Source organism: Amblyraja radiata, chromosome 10 (assembly GCF_010909765.2).
Source record: "Amblyraja radiata isolate CabotCenter1 chromosome 10, sAmbRad1.1.pri, whole genome shotgun sequence".
NCBI classification, from domain to species: Eukaryota; Metazoa; Chordata; class Chondrichthyes; order Rajiformes; family Rajidae; genus Amblyraja; species Amblyraja radiata.
Window position 1 is genome coordinate 32,534,038 of NC_045965.1, and position 18,307 is coordinate 32,552,344.

Consider the following 18,307-nt stretch of genomic DNA (forward strand, 5'->3'; position numbering starts at 1 on the left):
TACATCCCACGTCGTGGGGTGTATCACTCAAGGAAAGGAACCTTGAGGGTGGTCTTTGACTGTGCAGTCGTCAAAGGAGCATGACTTAACTGGCAACTGCTGCAGGGTCCAGAGCTTACCAACTCACTCATTGGAGTTCTCATCAGATTCGGACAAGAACCGGTTGCTTTGATGGCTGATATCAAAGCAATGTTTCATCAGGTCAAGGTATCAGAAAAGTATATTGATTATTTGTGATTGCTGTGGTGGCCCATGGGTGATGTGCAGCAAGATTTTGGTGAATACCGGATGTTTTGAGCAGTAACATCACCAAGTTGTGCAAAGTTTGCATTATGGAAGACTGCTGAAGATAACGAAGCTCACTTTCCAGCAGAGGTGACAACTTCCATGTAGATGATTGTTCAAGGGACCAGACTTTCTCTGTAAGCCAGACAGAGAATGGCCAAAACTTAACTTGGAATCTGTAATCTCTGCTAATGATCCAGAAATCAAGCAAGACATCACAACGAACGTCATTGTCAAGGATCCATTGAACTCAACACACTCTCTGATCACCTATTTCTCAACATGGAGGAATCTGAAGACTGCTGTAGTTTGGTTTCGTAAAGTAAGGACAACTCTCTTGTAGTTGACTCGAAAAAGAAAGGAGATTGCTATGAGTAGCTTTGCAAAAGATCCTGGCAAACTAAAGGAAAAGGTTGATAAAGAGATGCAAGTCTTTAAAGGAACAATCCGTGGACAGTGTTTATGTCTTGAAGATGTTCTCCAAACAAAAATCAGTCATCGCATTCAGTCAAAGACAAAGATTCAAAGAAGAACTATTAGTGCTAGAAGCTGGTAAACATGGTGTCAAAAGAAGCAGTCATTTGTACAAGCTAGATCCGGTGCTGGAGGATGGACTTCTGAGAGTAGGTGGTCATCTGAATAGACTAGCGATGTCTGAAAAGGTTAAACACCCTATTATTCTCTTGAAGGACCTTCACATATCAACACTATTGTTACGACATATCCATTAACAGCTCGGACATGGAGGAAGAGATCACATGCTGTCTCGCCTCCGTAAAAGATACTGGATTATCAAAGCTAACTCCTCTGCAAGAAAGGTCATAACAGACTGTGTTGTGTGTAAACAACAACTGGGAACAGTTGGAGAACAAAAAATGGCAGACTTGCCCCTGGAGAGGATTCTACCTGACAAGCCTCCATTTACAGATGTTGGAGTAGACTACTTCTGTCCTATAGCGATCAAGAGAGGACGAAGTCTTGTTAAAAGGTATGGTGTAATCTTCACCTGCATGGCAAGCATGGCAGTACATCTTGAAGTTGCATCTACACTTGAGTCAGACTCCTGCATCCATGCATTACGAAGATTAATATGTCGACAAGGTCAAGTTTCATCTTTAAGATTAGACAATGGCACAAATTTTATCGGAGCGGAAAGAGAATTAAGAGAAGCACTCAATGGCTTGAATCAGGATAAGATCCAGAATGCTATGCTTCAGCAAGGGATAAGGTGGAACTTTAATCCCCAGCAGGATACCATCGCGGCGGTGTTTGGGAACAATTGATCCGCGTGGTTTGAAATGTGCTGCTTCTTAAAAAACAAGTTCTGGACGCTGAAGGATTGCAAACTTTATTTTGTGAAGTTGAAGCAATTTTAAATGATCAACCCATTACCAAGAATTCTGATGATCCAAGGGACCTGGAAGCGCTTACACCAAACCTTCTTCTTCTGTTGATGACCAAGTCAATTCTACCACCTGGACTCTTTGTGAAGGAAGACTTTTACATTAAATGCAGATGGAGACAGATACACTATATAGCAGACCTTTTTGGAAACTGTGGACACAAGAATACTTGCCTCTAATCCAAGAATGACAATGATGGTCAAGGGTAAGGTGAAGCTTTGTTCCAGGTGGCAATGGTTTGGTGGCTGATTCCACTGCACCACGAGGCTTCTGGCTAATGGACAGACTATTGGAGATCAAACCAGATGCACAATGTCGACTTCAGTACGACTTCAGACAAAGAGCAACATCTTGGTAAGACCAATAACAAAGATATGTCTGCACCAAGAAGCCAAAGAAGAAACCAAAGAAGATTAAATGCCAACACATAGTACATACCTTGGTTTTTGATAATATTTAAAGCTTTATAGCTCCTTTTAATGTTTACTTGACGAAGTGGGACCCGTTGGGTCCCAGCATCACACGGGAGGGCTGGTCACCAACGCAATATTCCATCTTTCCACCAATTACAATACTGCTAACCAGTGGGGGGGGCTGTCTGTTGCGCTAGTATGGGTGTTGCGGGCCGAAGGTACTGGTTTCCAGAGGGCTAGTATAGACATTGTGGGCCGTATGGATGCTTGGGCAGGCATCCAACTGTTGCAACGATTTTAAAAGCCAAGACAGGGCAAACAATTGGGCTGCAGACACCCGACAACCAAAATTCATTTTGTGAACACAAACTTGTCAAAAAAGGTGAGGCAAACAATTGGGCTGCAGACACCCGACAACCAAAATTCATTTTGTGAACACAAACTTGTCAAAAAAGGCAAGGCAAACAATTGGGCTGCAGACACCCGACAACCAAAATTCATTTTGTGAACACAAACTTGTTAAAAAAAAAAGGTGACGCAAACAATTGGGCTGCAGACACCCGACAACCAAAATTCATTTTGTGAACACAAACTTTAAAAAAAGGGCTGCAGCCACTTTACAGCCGCATCGAGGGGACTCACCGTGGAGTAGACGTGCGTTCAGAGTTATTCGCAGCTCAGAGAGTCGTGACCCTCTCGCTTCCTTGGTCTGGCAGAGACTGAGTGAGGCACGACACTTCCTGGTTTTATAGTCCCTCCCCCTGCCGCCAGCGGGGGCAGCAGAGTGAATGGGGAATTTTGTAAAAACATTAAAATCTCTCTCATTTTTCATCGACGGAAAAAATCCTGCACAGTCATACGGCGGAGGGGGGCTCGGAGCGAGATGGCCAAAAATGATGGCCGTAGGTGGCGGCGTTCTCTCGGAAATCGCAACACAGTGGGCCAAAAGCGGTCAAGATCAGAGATTTAGTAATATACTAGACTAAGTGGGACCCGTTGGGTCCCATGTTCACACGGGAGGGCTGGTCCCCCAACGCAATATTCCACCTCTCCACCAATTCCAATATTGGTGGCCAGTGTGGGGGCTTTCTGGAGTGCTGGTATGGGTTCTTAGGGTGGCAGCTCAGTCCCTCAAGCCTGATCTGCTGGCAGCTAACACACGGCTGGTGGGCTGGCAGTTGACTCATGACTATTCCTTGAAATTCCATTTCAAGCAGGGTGCAAGGCCACCAAATTCAAATCCATGTTCCTACCATTTCAAACAGGTTGCAAGGCCACCAAATTCAAGTGCAGTTTCTTACCACTATGAGCAGGGTGCAAGGCCACCGAATTCAAGTGCAGTTTCCAACCACTTCAAGCAGGGTCCAAGGCCACCGAATTCAAGTGCAGTTTCATACCACATCAAGCTGGATCCATGGCCACCAAATTCAAGTGCAGTTTCATACCACTTTCAGCAGAGTGCAAGGCCACCAAATTCAGTGCAGTTTCATACCACTTTAAGCAGGATGCAAGGCCTCCAAATTCAAGTGCAGTTTCATTCACTTCAAGCAGGGTCGAAGGCCACCAAATTCAAATGCAGCTTCATACCATTTCATGCAGGGTGAAACCACCATAAAACCATACAAAACACCAAACTCACAGTTCAGTAGACATTCAGTGTGTTCAGTTGATTCACAGCTCAGACAGTCATGATCTCTCCCTCCCCCATCATACAGAGACTGAGCCACACCCACACTTCCGGGTTTTATAACTCCTCCCCCTCCCACTAGAAAAGGTGTGGCTTTCAGGGCGTGATTGACAGGAGAGAGATTCTCAACATTTATTAAACACTAATACCACTTTTATTTTTCATTGATGGGAATAATTCTCTGCACCTGCTCAGCGGAGGGGGGACTGAGTAAGATGGCCAAAACTGACAGCCGTAAGTGGTAGCATTTTATCTTAAATCAATATACAGTGCAAACAGGAAGTAAGTGCATTTGCAGTAGTGACTTTCAACTTCAAGCCAAAGTACCCAAGCCACCATTTGCAGTAAGTAGTGCCTTTTAACTTCAAGCCAAAGCACCCATCACCATTTGCAGTAAGAAGTGCCTTTCAAATTCAAGCCAAAGCACCCAAGCCACCATTTGCAGTAAGTAGTGCCTTTCAACTTCAAGCCAAAGCACCCAAGCCACCATTTGTAGCAAGTAGTGCCTTTCAATTTCAAGCAAAGCACCCAAGCCACCATTTGCAGTAAGTAGTGCCTTTCAACCTCACGCCAAAGCACCCGAGTCACCATTTTCAGTAAGTAGTGCCTTTCAACTTCAAGCCAAAGCACCCAAGCCACCATTTGCAGTAAGTAGTGCCTTTCAACTTCAAGCCAAAGCACCCAAGCCACCATTTGCAGTAAGTAGTGCCTTTCAACTTCAAGCCAAAGCACCCAAACAACCATTCGCAGGTAGTGCCTTTTACTTCAAACAAACCATATTTTCATTTTCAAACCACATTAGGGGTACTCACAGTTGTGTAGACATTTGCTCAGTGTTATTCAGAGCTCATAGAGACGTGACCTTTGGCTTCATCCATCTTGCAAAGACTGAATGAGGCACACCACTTCCTGGTTTTATAGTCCCTCCCCCTCTCTCCAGCAGGTGCAGCAGAGAGAATGGTGATTTTTTTAAACATCAAGCCAAAGCTCCCAAGTCACCATTTGCAGTAAATAGTGCCTTTCAACATCAAGCCAAAGTACCCAAGCCATCATTTGCAGTAAGAAGTGCCTTTCAGCTTCAAGCCAAAGCACCCGTCACCATTTGCAGTAAGTAGTACCTTTCAACTTCAAGCCAAAGCACCCAAGCCACCATTTGCAGTAAGTAGTGCCTTTCAACTTCAAGCCAAATCACCTGCCACCATTTGCAGTAATTAGTGCCTTTCAACTTCAAGCCAAAACACCCAAAGAACAGCAGAGAGAATGGTGATTATTTTTAACTTCAAGCCAAAGCTCCCAAGCCACCATTTGCAGTAAATAGTGCAATTCAACTTGAAGCCAAAGCACCCAAGCCACCATGTGCAGTAAGTAGTGCTTTTCAACTTCAAGCAAAACACCCAAGCCACCATTTGCAGTAAGTAGTGCCTTTCAACTTTAAACCAAAGCTCCCAAGCCACCATTTGCAGTAAGTAGTGCCTTTCAACTTCAAGCCAAAGCACCCAAACAACTATTTGCAGGCAGTGCCTTTTTACTTCAAACAAACCATATTTAAATTTTCAAACCACATTAAGGGTACTCACAGTTGTGTAGACATTTGTTCAGTGTTATTCAGAGCTCACAGAGACGTGACCCTTGGCTTCATCCATCTTGAGGCACACCACTTCCTGGTTTTATGGTCCCTCCCCCTCCCTCCAGCAAGGGCAGCAGAGGGAATGGTGATTTAAAAAAAAAACATTAATATCTCTCTGATTTTTCATCAATGGGCAAAATCCTCCGCACCCATAAGGCGGAGAGGGGCTCTGAGCGAGGTGGCCAAAAATGACGGCCGTAGGTGGCGGCGTTCTCTCGGAAATCGCAGCGCAGATCGCCAAAACCGGTCAAGAACTGACTTTTAGTAATATATAGACTAGACCAAGTGTAGACCCGTTGGGTCTGTTCCCCCAACGTGCGGTTGTGGGGGGGAGGTGGCATGCAGCGTCACACACACTAACTATCCCCCCCCACCCCCGCACTCACGCTAATTACCCCCCTTGATATTATATTAATATTATTAATTTGCTCCTTTTACCCCATAACCACCCTATCTACTGAGGGGAGGGGGGTTTAGAGGAGGGATGGTGGGGAGGAGTGGGAGAAAAAGAGGGGAGAAAGAGAGAGGGGGGAGAGGAGGGGGAGAGGAGAGGAGAGGGGGGGGAGAGGAGAGGGGAGGGGGGGAGAGGGGAGGGGGAGAGGGGGGGGAGAGGGGGGGAGAGGAGAGGGGGGGAGAGGAGGGGGGGGGGGGGGGGAGAGGAGAGGGGGGGGGGAGAGAGAGAGTGCCTTTTTATTTCAACCCAAACCCCCCAAACAATCATTTGCAGGCAGTGCTTTTTTACTTTAATCATATTTTCATTTTCACACCACATTAAGGGTACTTACTCACAGTTGTGTGAACATGTGTTCAGTGTTACTCACAGCTCAGAGAAACTTGACCCTCTGCCTTCCTCCAGCTTGCAGACTAATTGAGGCACACCACTTCCTGGTTTTATAGTTCATCCCCCTGCCACCAGCGGGGGCAGCAGAGAGAATGGGGAATTTTGTAAAATCATTAATATCTCTGTCATTTTTCATCGACTGGAAAAATCCTCAGCACACATGCGGCAGAGGGGGGCTCTGAGCGAGGTGGCCAAAAATGACGGCCGTAGGTGGCGGCGTTCTCTCGGAAATCGCAGCACAGATCGCCAAAACCGGTCAAGAACAGACTTTTAGTAAGATATTAGATAGATAGATAGATAGATAGATAGATAGATAGATAGATAGATAGATAGATAGATAGATAGATAGATAGATAGATAGATAGATAGATAGATAGATAGATAGATAGATAATTGTTTCGTTATATACAAGAACAATTAGGGGCCGGTGTGTATGAGCCATTAATGCTTAGGCTAGCTACTGTTGGCATATTATTTTATTTTGTCTAAATATATGTGGCAGTATTATTTTGAACACTGCGTTTGACTCATAGTTGGGTGTTACATATATCATAGGCAGGTGGGATTAGTATAGCTGAGACATGTTGGCCGGTGTGGGCATGTTGGGTCGAAGGGCCTGTTTCCACACTGTATCACTCTATGACTATTACTCTATGATTCTGCCTCGACCAGAAACATCACCCATTCATTCTCCCCAGAGATGCTACCTTCCCCGCTCAGTTGCTCCAGCATTTTGTCTATCTTCGGTTTAAACCGGAATCTGCAGTTCCTTCCTACACAGGGAAAAGGGGGATTTGGGGTGTAATGAAAAAAGATGCATTAATTTGACAATAAATGAAATTTGCGTTCAGGTTTAGAGGACCATTGCCCGAACACAAGAAAATGGGACTAGTTCGACGGGTCTGTTTCCATGCTATATAACTCCGTTGTAATTATATTGGTCGTTATCTTCCAATCTGTGAAATACTACATGCAGATCATAAAGGAATACTGCAAAATAGCAACGATACAATTGATGTTAGCTTTCCAATTTTTAATAGAGCCTTGCTTTAATAAAGTACTTTTAGAAATAAAGTAAAGGCGGTGTGCATGAGTTTGAATTAAAGACTGTCCTGGTCGTTAGATTCGATAACCTGCTTCCTAGGCAATTGCATCTGGTTTTGGTTCCAGAGTTTTACAAAACTTAATCACAGAATAGCGGCGAGCGTGTGTCAAGTGAATTGCCTAGTGATCCAGATGGAGGCGACAAGAGGGAATCTAGCTTTAAGAGTGGGAGAGAGTACAGCGGGCGCTGTCGGTGTCACGTTGGGGTGCGGCTGCAGACAAAGTCATATGTAAAGCCTGCCGTGATTGTCGGGAGATTAGATCTGCAAGGCTCTTATCGCGGGTGCCCGATCTTTTCGCTGTCTGCACAATGGCATTGCTGGAGGCGTTAAATGCGCTGTGCTTTCCCGTAGAGCTTCGTAGGCTGTTGCATTTGATCGCGGTGTTTTGTTTGGTTTACCTTCTGCTCAAAACAGTGAAGCTGTGTCGCCGTAGATGGAAGATGTTAGAGTGGATGCAACTTTTCCCGGGACCTCCGGCCCACTGGTTATTTGGACACGTACTGGAGGTCGGTATTGTAATCCGGGGCACTTGAATGTCTTTATTTGCTGGGATAGAGCAGGATAAATGATGGGAATTGTGAGATCTATTATAAAAATATCCAGGAATCGGCTGTTTGTGTCTTTTGACTGCAATGATAGAAATAGGCGATTAAAATTTGACTAGAAGCAATACATTAGGGGAGTTGGGCCATCCCTTTTGTCAGATGTATGAACACAACACGGAATGTTTATTCGGTGAGTATAGTTATATGAAGCGTCGACAGCATGAACGTAAACAATCCATTTGCCAAATCCATCACAAGGTAGAGTTGCTGCTTTACAGCTCCAGAGACCTGGGTTTGATCCTGACTACAGGTGCTGGCTGTATGAAGTTTGTACCTTCTCCGTGTGGCTCCGTGGGTTTTATCTGGGTGCTCTGGTTTGATCCCACATTCCAAACACGTGGAGGTTTGTAGGTAAACTCACTTATGTAAATTGTCCCTAGTGTGTAGGATCGAGCTAGTGTGTGGGTGGGTGGGTGATCATTAGTCGGCGAGAACTCGGTGGGCCGAAGGACCTGTGTCCGTGCTGTATCTCTAGTGTGAAAGATACAACTTCTAGATGCGCTGGGATGCATCCTCAGTGATGTGACCTGGGGTCATCGGGTGTATCGGGTCTCACGACATCAGACACCCTCGCCCAGGCGACCCAGCCGGGGTTGATCAAGCCCCAACTTGAGTCCCAGCAGCAACCGTCCACGGATCAGCCCTCTTAATCCAAAGCCACCTAGTGGCTTTCTCTGCGGCTTCACTTGCGGATTGAATGGCCCTCGTCTTTGCCAGCCCCATAATCCCCAACTGGTTGAGGACTTTGCAGAGTGAGCGTCCTGCAAAGCCTCTACAGCCCACCTCTATGGGCTCATAGTATGTCTTCCAGCCGCTGTCCTGGCACATCTCCACCAATTCCCGGTACTTTGCACGTTTCCTCTCATTAGCCTCTTCAACTAAACTAAACTAAACTAAAGAAAAGGGATTATGGAGAATTTCTGCACTCCTGCTAACTATCGTCCTTCCTTGAAACAACATTTCCTGTCACAGTGTGGCAGAGAGGACAATACAGGTCTGAATATCATTCCATCTCAGTTGCTTTTTATTAACAGTTTTCTCTCCTTATCTATTGTTCCCTGCCCTTCAAATCTGCCTATTCTTGATCCATTCTGTACTAGCAAATCTACCTCCCATTTCCCAACTCCACTTTTGTTCTCCAAGTCCTTGAATATGTTGTGCCCTTCAAAATGTGTGCCTGTCGTTGAAAATTGTCATGAACCTGCCACCTGTAAGCAACCAATGCACTTTAACAGAGTACCTAAAATGCCTCATATTAAATGCCTCCATTGTGGTTATTATTAAGATAATTTATGCTTCATCATCCTTTTCACCCAGTCATCAGCCTTTGAATTGCTTGACCTTGGTAATCATCTCCAATGCTTTGTCGTCAACATCTAACCTGGTTGGACCAGCACTCGGCAAAAAAACAGAGACTGACCTGCAAGATTCCCTTCCTTTGCTTGCACAGACATCTCTGGGAATCTACCTACGATCTATCTTTGGTTTCCCTTGTTTCTCACCTACATTCTGTCCATTGGTAACATCATTAAATGCATAGAATCTGTTTTTTTTTAAAACACTGGCAACATCCAAGTTGACCTGAGCAAAGGCTTTCTTGATGACAACACAGTATCCAAATTGTCAGGTTGCTTGTTATATACAGTGCAGAATGAGTAACCATATGCTGGGAGGATGAAAGCCTGTCTTTGGACCCAATCACAGACTTTAATCGCAAACAGCTGACCCCATAATTTTTTCTGGTATCTATCTAAAATGCACCAAGAAAACCTTCCCAACCTTGGAAGTCATATTTGGCACAAGGTGAGTTCAGGTCTACGTATATGACCATTGCATTTGTAGAGTATATTTACTCTACAAATGCTCTTCATTTCGCTTCAGCTGAAGCCTTCACCCTCATTGACTATTCCAACATGCACCCATTGCTTGTTTCGATGTCCAAGAACTTAAGCTGAGGTCATCCAAACTCTGCCGGTATCCCATGCCCATCCACCCAATACCTTTGTACATACTAACGACATTGTTTCCGCATTAAGCAACATTTTTATTTTAAAATTGTTTTCATATTCCCTTTGTGGCTTTATTTTTCTCAATCTTTGTACCTCTTTGATTGTGGTGCAATATGGTCTTGTGCTTCAGCTCAGTAACATGGGATTGTAGAAGTACTTCGAGACTTTAAAATAAAACTAAATTGTTTTAATTCACTTAGCAATGTGAAATTCAGGCTTTTACTCAGTTTTAAAAATAATAAACACATTTTCATTAAATATCAAATATGATTGTGTCTACTGTTATTATTCGTCTGTCTCAACTTATCTCAACAGTTTGAGGAATTATGCGGTTTGGATTGATCACAACTTAAAATGAATACGCCTATGAAATTATTTTGTCGATCAGCTGTTGCCTTATTATGCCAGAGACCTGGGTTTGATCCTGGCCTCGGGTGCTGTGTGTATGAAGTTTGCACATTCTCCCAAAAACCACTTGGGTTTTCTCTGGGTTCTCCACTTTCCACCCACATCGCAAAGATTTGTAGGTTAATTGACCACTGTAAAATGCTGCCAGTGTGTGGGGAGTGGAATTATATAGAACTAATGTGAATGGGTGATCGATGGTCAGCATGGACACCATGGGCCGAAGGGCTATTTTCACTCTATCTTTAAATTAAACTCAAGTCCATCTTCATACTTTGATCATGGTTGTGTGCTTTATCTGTAAATAATTTACACAGTCCAAAATCTAACTTAGAAATGTTTATTTTTAAATCCTCAGTTGTATTTACAAATTGCCAGTAGCAGCTGATCTTATTGATTCATTGATTTTTGTTGTGTCATCTACGCTTGCCAACCCTATCTCTATTCTCCAAAATTTGTTAACTTTTCTGCAGTTTAAATTAACTTTTCAGTAATTTTAAATTTACTTTAATTGAAGTAGCTGTCACTGAATCTGGCCTTTAAAAATTGTTTACTGCAGCCTCAACTGTTTTCAAGATTTGTTTTGGTTGTAAATATTTAATTAATGGGCACAAAGTACAAAATAGCCACGATCAATAATGTTATTAAAATTTTTAATAAAGGAGAATATCTGTAAGTTAATGTTGCCCACTTTAATCCTTGAGAGTGATATCAAGCGTTTCCAATTGGAAAATCTCATATTTTTTGTTCTTTTGTTTCATTAAAATCTCATTACAGTTTCCTCAGGATGGGACAGATTTGGACAAGACCGTAACATGGACACACGAATATCCATATGCCTACCCAATATGGTTTGGGCCATTCACAGCATATTTAAATATCAACCACCCAGATTATGTTAAAACTCTACTTCTAAGTACAGGTAAGGTTTTATGTTGGAATGTAACTGATAATTATGCATTCATTTGCATGGAACATATTAACATTCATTTGCATGGAACATATTCTTAATATTTTCTTGTGCCAGGGACCAACAACAAGGTAGTTGTACACAAGAATGTATATAAGGAACTAAATTTAATTTTGGAACTAGTATGAAAGGGAAAATATCAATTCAGCTGTTCATTATCAACAGTAGAAAAGAATAACAGTGGACAGATCCAATATCGCTGCAAGTTTTTTATTTCTTTAATCGCAAGATAAAGGCGTCACTGGTAAGGCCAGCATTTATTGTCCAACGCTTGCTGACTGAACTGTGAGGTTAGGCTATTTCAGGTTGTTGTTAAGGATCAACAACACTCATAACAGAACATGTCTGGATGCCAGATTCAGCTGCCTGAAGTGTGCTTTCCTGAACTAGATGGGATTTTCCAGTAATTTAATAACCTTCAATACTGTTGATAGATTTTCATTCTAAGTGTATTTAATTTATTCAATTCCTAGTTGCCTGCTGCTGTGGTAAAATTCAAAACATCAGAACTCTGCATGCTTAAGTATTATGTAACAATGCCCTTCTAATTACACCATTGTAATTTTAAATATGTGAGATTCTTTGTGTGTTTATGTAGTGGTGCCTAACAATTTATTACACTAATAACACTACATTAAAGTATTCGTTTTTTTCCCTCTTCATGAATGCTAATCACAAGACAACTGGCTATCGCTGTTTGTTCTTTACAGCAACTCAGAAGCTTATTTTTATCATACAATTGCACATGTATTCATATGGGATGTTTGTGGCATTTATTAGGAATTATTTAGAATTTAATATCATATAGTTTTAATACTTTAAAGAAAGCAGTAAGCTACTAGTGGTACTAGCATTGTGTAACGTTGTAGGAACACCAGGAAAATACCGTAAAAATATATTATTGGGAACAATATTGAAGAGTTTCTGTGTTGTTAAAAGCAAGGACAAGAATAACATGCATTGGCCTCCAAGTCACCTATTTAATGCAGTAAAACATCTCAAAAATACACACCATGATGGATGCAGAAACTGATATAGAGTTATAAAAAAGATACATGAAAGGCAGCAAATGGTTGAGAAACTAGAGGAGGCCATGGACAGTGGAATAGGATTTTGTACAGTATACAGTAATCCTCACAATTTCATCCCTTGAATCCAGCAATGTGCTGAAATTATAGTTACTCACAACAGAAACTTAAAGCAGTGACTTTCCTGTGCAAGTTCTTAATTTCTACATTTATCTACAGAATATTAAAAAGAGATATAGTCTGCAGTTAAACTAACTTTAATGCAATAAAACACAATGCAGGGGGAACTCAGCTGGTAAGGCAGCATCTGCAAAGGAAACAAACGGGCGACATATTGGGTTGGGATCTTTCTTCAGACATTGTAGCTCAGAGATATGGGTGGAAGCTGGATAAGACGTGGAGCGCAGTACAAACCCTGATAAGTGAGAGGTGGATACAGGTGAGGGGAGTTTGATGGGCAGATGGCTGGAGTAAGCAGCAACGGCTGGAGGTGAAAAGGAGACAACAAGGTGTTGGATAAGGACAGAGGAGTGAAATGTAAAGCCAAAGACAGGGATATAGGATGATGGGGAATGGGGGCAGCGGAAAGAAGATGGATAAAGGGGAACGGAAGGACTCCGGGATGGAAGATGAGTGTACAAAGGAGAAATGAGCAGGATATGGTGAGGGGTTAGTGGGGAAAATGGATGTTCATCAGGGTGGAAGCACAGGAAAGAGAGATGAGGTTAGGGACTTTTACTTGCAATTGGAGAAATCAATGTTCAGACTATTGAGTTGTAAGCTACCCAAGCAGAATGCAAGGTGCTATACCTCCAGTTTGCACGTGGCCTCAATCTGACAATGGAGGAGGCCAAGGACAGAAAGATTAGTGTGGGAAGGGGAGTCAACAAATGAGAGGTCCAACAGGCTTTAAACTTTAGAGATACAACGTGGAAACAGGCTCTTCAGCCCATCGAGTCCGTGACGACCAGCGTTCACCCCGTTCACGAGCAGTATCCTACACTCTAGGAATGATTTTACTGAAGCCAATTAACCTACAAACTAGTACATCTTTGGAGTGTGGGGGGAAACCGGATCACATGGAGAAAACCCATACAGTCACAGAGAGAACGTACAAACTCCGTACAGACAGCACCCATAGTCAGGATCCAACCCGGGTCTCTGGTGCTATAAGGCAGCAACTCTACAACTGTGCCATGGTAGTCTGAGAGGGAAGCGGGGGCGGGGAGGGGCAAAGAGGGAAGGAAGGGCAGAGAGGAAGGGGGGGCAGAGAGGGAGGGGGGCAGAGAGGGGGGGGGGTGCAGAGAGGGGGGGGGGTGCAGAGAGGGAGGGTCCCCTCTCCTCCTCCTCCCTCCTCTCTCCTCCCACCTCTCTCCTCCCTCCTCTCTCCTCCCTCCTCTCTCCTCCCTCCTCTCTCCTCTCCCCTCTCCCCCCCCCTCTCCTCCACCCCCCCTCTCCACCCCCTCCGCCCCCCCCCCCACCCTCTCCCCCCACCCTCTCCCCCCACCCTCTCTCTTTCTCCGCCCCGGGGAGGGGGTAGAGAGGGTGGGGGTAGAGGCAGCACCTACCCAGGTTGTAAAGCAGGCCTCCCCACCAGGGGCCAGGCCCGAGCGAGGCTGCGGCCGGCGTGGAACAGAGCGATCTGAGGACGTGAAAAGCAGCGGAGGGCCGGCCGATCGTGGCTTCCGCGAGGGTAAGCCATTTAGAACGGAGACGAGGAAGCACTTTTTCTCACAGAGAATGGTGAGTCTGTGGAATTCTCTGCCTCAGAGGGCGGTGGAGGCAGGTTCTCTGGATGCTTTCAAGAGAGAGTTGAATAGGGCTCTTAAAAATAGCGGAGTCAGGAGATATGGGGAGAAGGCAGGAACGGGGTACTGATTGGGGATGATCAGCCATGATCGCATTGAATGGCGGTGCTGGCTCGAAGGGCCAAATGGCCTGCTCCTGCACCTATTGTCTATTGTCTATTGCCACTCACAGGCGTGACAGACGATCGGGCAGGGAAGACTGAGAGGAGGTCGTCCCTGTGACAGCTGCCATGGCCACTTTTCCTCTGCGCTTGTTGGCGGCCGCGCTGCGATAACGACCGCCGCCGCCATGTTGTAGAACTTAAAGGAGCCCAGCGTAGTGCGCTGCATGACTTGATCATGAGTTCAACGGCTTCAATCCAGAGCCCTGGGGCGGGGAGGCAGGGAGGCCGGCTGGGCCATGTAACTCGCAGCTCATGGCTGCGCGTTGAAAACTGCGCAGCTTTCCACGAGGAGCAAAGGCATTGTGACGTCATCCAGCTCGCTTTGGCATGTTAGATTTTAAAAAGGTGTCAGATTGGTGAACAATTTTAGTAAAAAACTCAGGAAATAATGAATCAAATTTTCAGATGAAGGGGGTTTCGAAATCATGAGGTAAATCTCTGCCAGAATATGTAAAAATTTCACTGTTACCGCGTCGGGTTTTCGAGGAGATGAGAATCACATGTTAAAACACGCACACGCACACACACACAAACACGCACACACACACATCCAAGATCAGAGTTTCATTAGTTACTAGACCAAGTGCAGACCCGTTGGGTCTGGTCCCCGAATGTGCTTCAGACCCCGAGTACGGGAATGGGGGGGGAGGAGGGGGGAGGAAGGGAGGAGGGGGGGGGGAGGGGGGTGCTGTTACCGAACTGAATCAAATCCAAGAGAATGTGTGGGAAAGAACTGCAGATGCTGGTTTAAATCGAAGGTAGACACAAAATGCTGGAGTAACTCAGCGGGACAGCTGAAGAGGGGTCTCGACCCGAAATGTCACCCATTCCTTCTCTCCAGAGATGCTGCCTGTCCCGCTGAGTTACTCCAGCATTTTGTGTCTAAGTCCAAGAAAATATCAGATTACATCAATTCAGAATTTTCCACCATCTGCTGAAAAATGTTAGAACGGAAAATCTGCTATTTCTATCCTCCAGTGATCTTGGACTGTGTATCCAGATGAAATCTTTACGAGAGGAAAACACAATGGAGACGTACTTTGGCGAGTTAACTAGGTCTAACGCTGCTTACCTCTCTGCCCTTGGTTTATATTTTAATGGTGTGGTGCAAGGGACCACTTGTTCTGTTATTCAAAACTGCGAATGTCTTTTGATTAATTTGCGTGTTCCAGCGTCCTGTTTACCTTTTGGGGTTTCCGAGACAATATTTAGATCGCTAGAAAAAACAAAGTTTTCAGCATGTATAAGAGTCTCTATGGCGTTGGTAATAAGAAGGAACTGCAGATGTTAGTTTATATTAAAGATAGACACAAAGCGCCGGAGTAACTGCAGGTCAAGCAGCATCACTGGAAAAAACGGACAAGTGATGTTTTGAGTTGGGACCCTTCTTAAGACTGAAAGTGCGGGGAGGGTGGGGAGAACTGGAGGAAAGAAGAAAAGGCTTTTCATGGCCCCCTCTCCCACACTTTCAGTCTGAAGAAGGGTCCCAACTCAAAATGTCACCTATCCATTTTCTCCAGAGATACTGCCTGACCAGCTGAGTTACTCTGACACTTTGTGTCTATCTCTATAGCATTTCCCTGCTGGGACAGCCATCACTCTAAAAAGGATTCTGTATTCTCACTTTCCCCTAATTCAGAAAAACAAAATACAAATTTCAAATTAACTGAAGCCATCTGATATTGTTACTGAAATGTCATTGTTGAAAACTCCCACAAAATCATAAAATTGAATCTGAAATAGTTCCTCGCATCCATGACAATAAAGCTTTTCTTGGAAATATGACTATCCTTTATTTGTGTATTATTGTCACGTAACCATGATACAGTTTAAAACTTTGTTTGCATGATATCCAATCAAATCATACTATACTTGAGAACAATCAAGCCATACACAAGTGGTGCAAAGAGAAAAATACCAGAATAGCTAGTTTGTTATTATTCGAAGTACTTGAATAATTCAGTGTAGACATCAACACTTCACAATGAATATGAATGAGATTTATGTCAGAGGGTTTAAAGTCAGCTAAAATAGAAATGAAGGAAAGGACTACTCATTTTGAAATGTTGTGCTAATGTCATAAATGTGGTCATTATGAACATACTTATTGTACTATGATGCTACCCATAACAAAATAGCACAATTATATTGTGTCTATAAAATATCAAGCAAAGTTGGGACATACAATTCACAATAAATAGAAAATAATTTTGAAAGCCATCAAATGAATCAGAAAATAAAACATGTTTTCATTCCATCTGATGTACAGGTGTCTGTAAAGACTCGAGGAATCCAGTTTTGATTTACAAGTTTCTGTTTTGAAATTTTTACTTCATATATTATTTTCTGCAAGACTGTTTTGTGCATCCTTGTACAGAATTTAATGGGAATAAAAATGAGTTTACATGTAATAATTGAGCATTTAACATTGGAGAAAATTAGTTTTGGATGTTCCCAATGACAATCTCACAATAGCAATCAATCACCCAATCACAATCACAATAATACTTTATTAGCCAAGTATGTTTTGCAACATACGAGGAATTCGGGGGGATGTCAGCTCCCCAGCTCCGGGCGATCGAACCCGCATCCGGGATGGTCGAGCCTCTGTGTTCGTCGGAGCTCCCGACTGGCCTCTCCTGACTGCGAGCTCTTGATGGTAAGTCCGCAGGCTGCGGTTGGAGCGATCCCAGGCAAGGGATCGGCTCCATTATTAATTCCGCGCCCCGCAATGGGGCCCAAGGTCAGCCCAAGGAGGCCTCCAGCTCCATCGATGGTAAGCTGCAGAGCAACCGGAGAAGCGACCTGGAAACATCGCATCTCTGGCAAGGTAAGAAACTGACAGATAAATGTATTTATAAATCTCATTTAAATTAATATGCAGGTCGGTATACACGCAGTACCCCTCTCCCCCCCGACCCCCACATAAAACAAACCAGAGAACATTTACACAGACTTATAAAATCTCATCGGCGTCTTCACCAGCATTCACAACACTATCAAAAATTAAGCATCATGTACACCAATTAAAATTATACTTTAATACTCTAGAAAATGCAAGAATAAATAAAGAGTAATACAGGTGCACAACCTTTTATCCGAAAGCCTTGGGACCAGACACTTCTCGGATTTCGGAATTTTTCGGATTTCCGAATGGAAGATCTTTAGTGTAGATTAGGTAGGTAGCGCGGGCGGCTTGAAAAGTCTGGAGCGGCTGCCTCCTCCCCGGAGAATCATTGCATAAATGTTAGTCAGTTAGTTTGGAGGGATTTTATGTGGTGGGGGGGGTGAAGGGGGAAACTTTAATTCTTAGTCCCCTACCTGGTCGGAGAGGCGGGGAGCGGGCAATGCCTTACCGGGTCGCCGTGCAGTAAGCTCCGGAGCGCTGTGGCCGCCGACTCCCAACATCGCGGACCTGGGGGCTGCGGGCGTCCGGCCGCGGGCGGCGCCGGTTGGAGCTCAGACCCCGGCAACTCTACCCCTGGCTGCGCGGCGCTCCAAATCCAGCGCCGCCCGCGGCCGGACGCCCGCAGCCCCAGCTCCACGCTATTGGGAGTCGGCGACGTCGCAGCGCTGGGATACCAGCAGGGAGCGGGCAATGCCTTACCGGGTCGCCGTGCGGTAAGCTCCGGAGCGCTGTGGCCGCCGGCACACAACATCGTGGAGCTGGGGCTGCGGGCGTCTGACCGCGGGCGGCGCTGGATTTGGAGCGCCGCCCGCAGCTACAACCGGCGCTGCCCGCGGTCGGACGCCCGCAGCCCCAGCTCTGCGATGTTGGGAGTCGGCGGCCACAGCACTCCGGAGCTTACTGCACGGCGACCCGGTAAGGCATTGCCCGTTCCCCGCCTCTCCGACCAGGTAGGGGACTAAGAATTAAAGTTTCCCCCTTCACCCCGCCCCCCCTCCCCTTCACATAAAAGCCCTCCAAACTAACTGACTAACATTTAAGCAATGAT

The 18,307-nt window shown here is 44.8% G+C and overlaps 1 protein-coding gene across 2 annotated transcripts in view; it reads left to right on the forward strand.

The window, feature by feature from the left end:
- The window catches only part of LOC116977756 (cytochrome P450 4B1-like), a 104,749-nt gene that overhangs the window by 13,456 nt on the left and 72,986 nt on the right, over positions 1–18,307 (forward strand). Inside the window, exons 1-2 of one of the 2 annotated variants that reach the window (XM_033028496.1) lie at positions 7,528–7,868; positions 11,159–11,303. In XM_033028496.1, the coding sequence (XP_032884387.1) occupies positions 7,671–7,868; positions 11,159–11,303 (343 nt within the window). In that variant the 5' untranslated portion in view covers positions 7,528–7,670. Of the gene's footprint in view, positions 1–7,527; positions 7,869–11,158; positions 11,304–18,307 lie in introns of those variants that run through there. The other variant, XM_033028497.1, reaches the window with a different exon arrangement.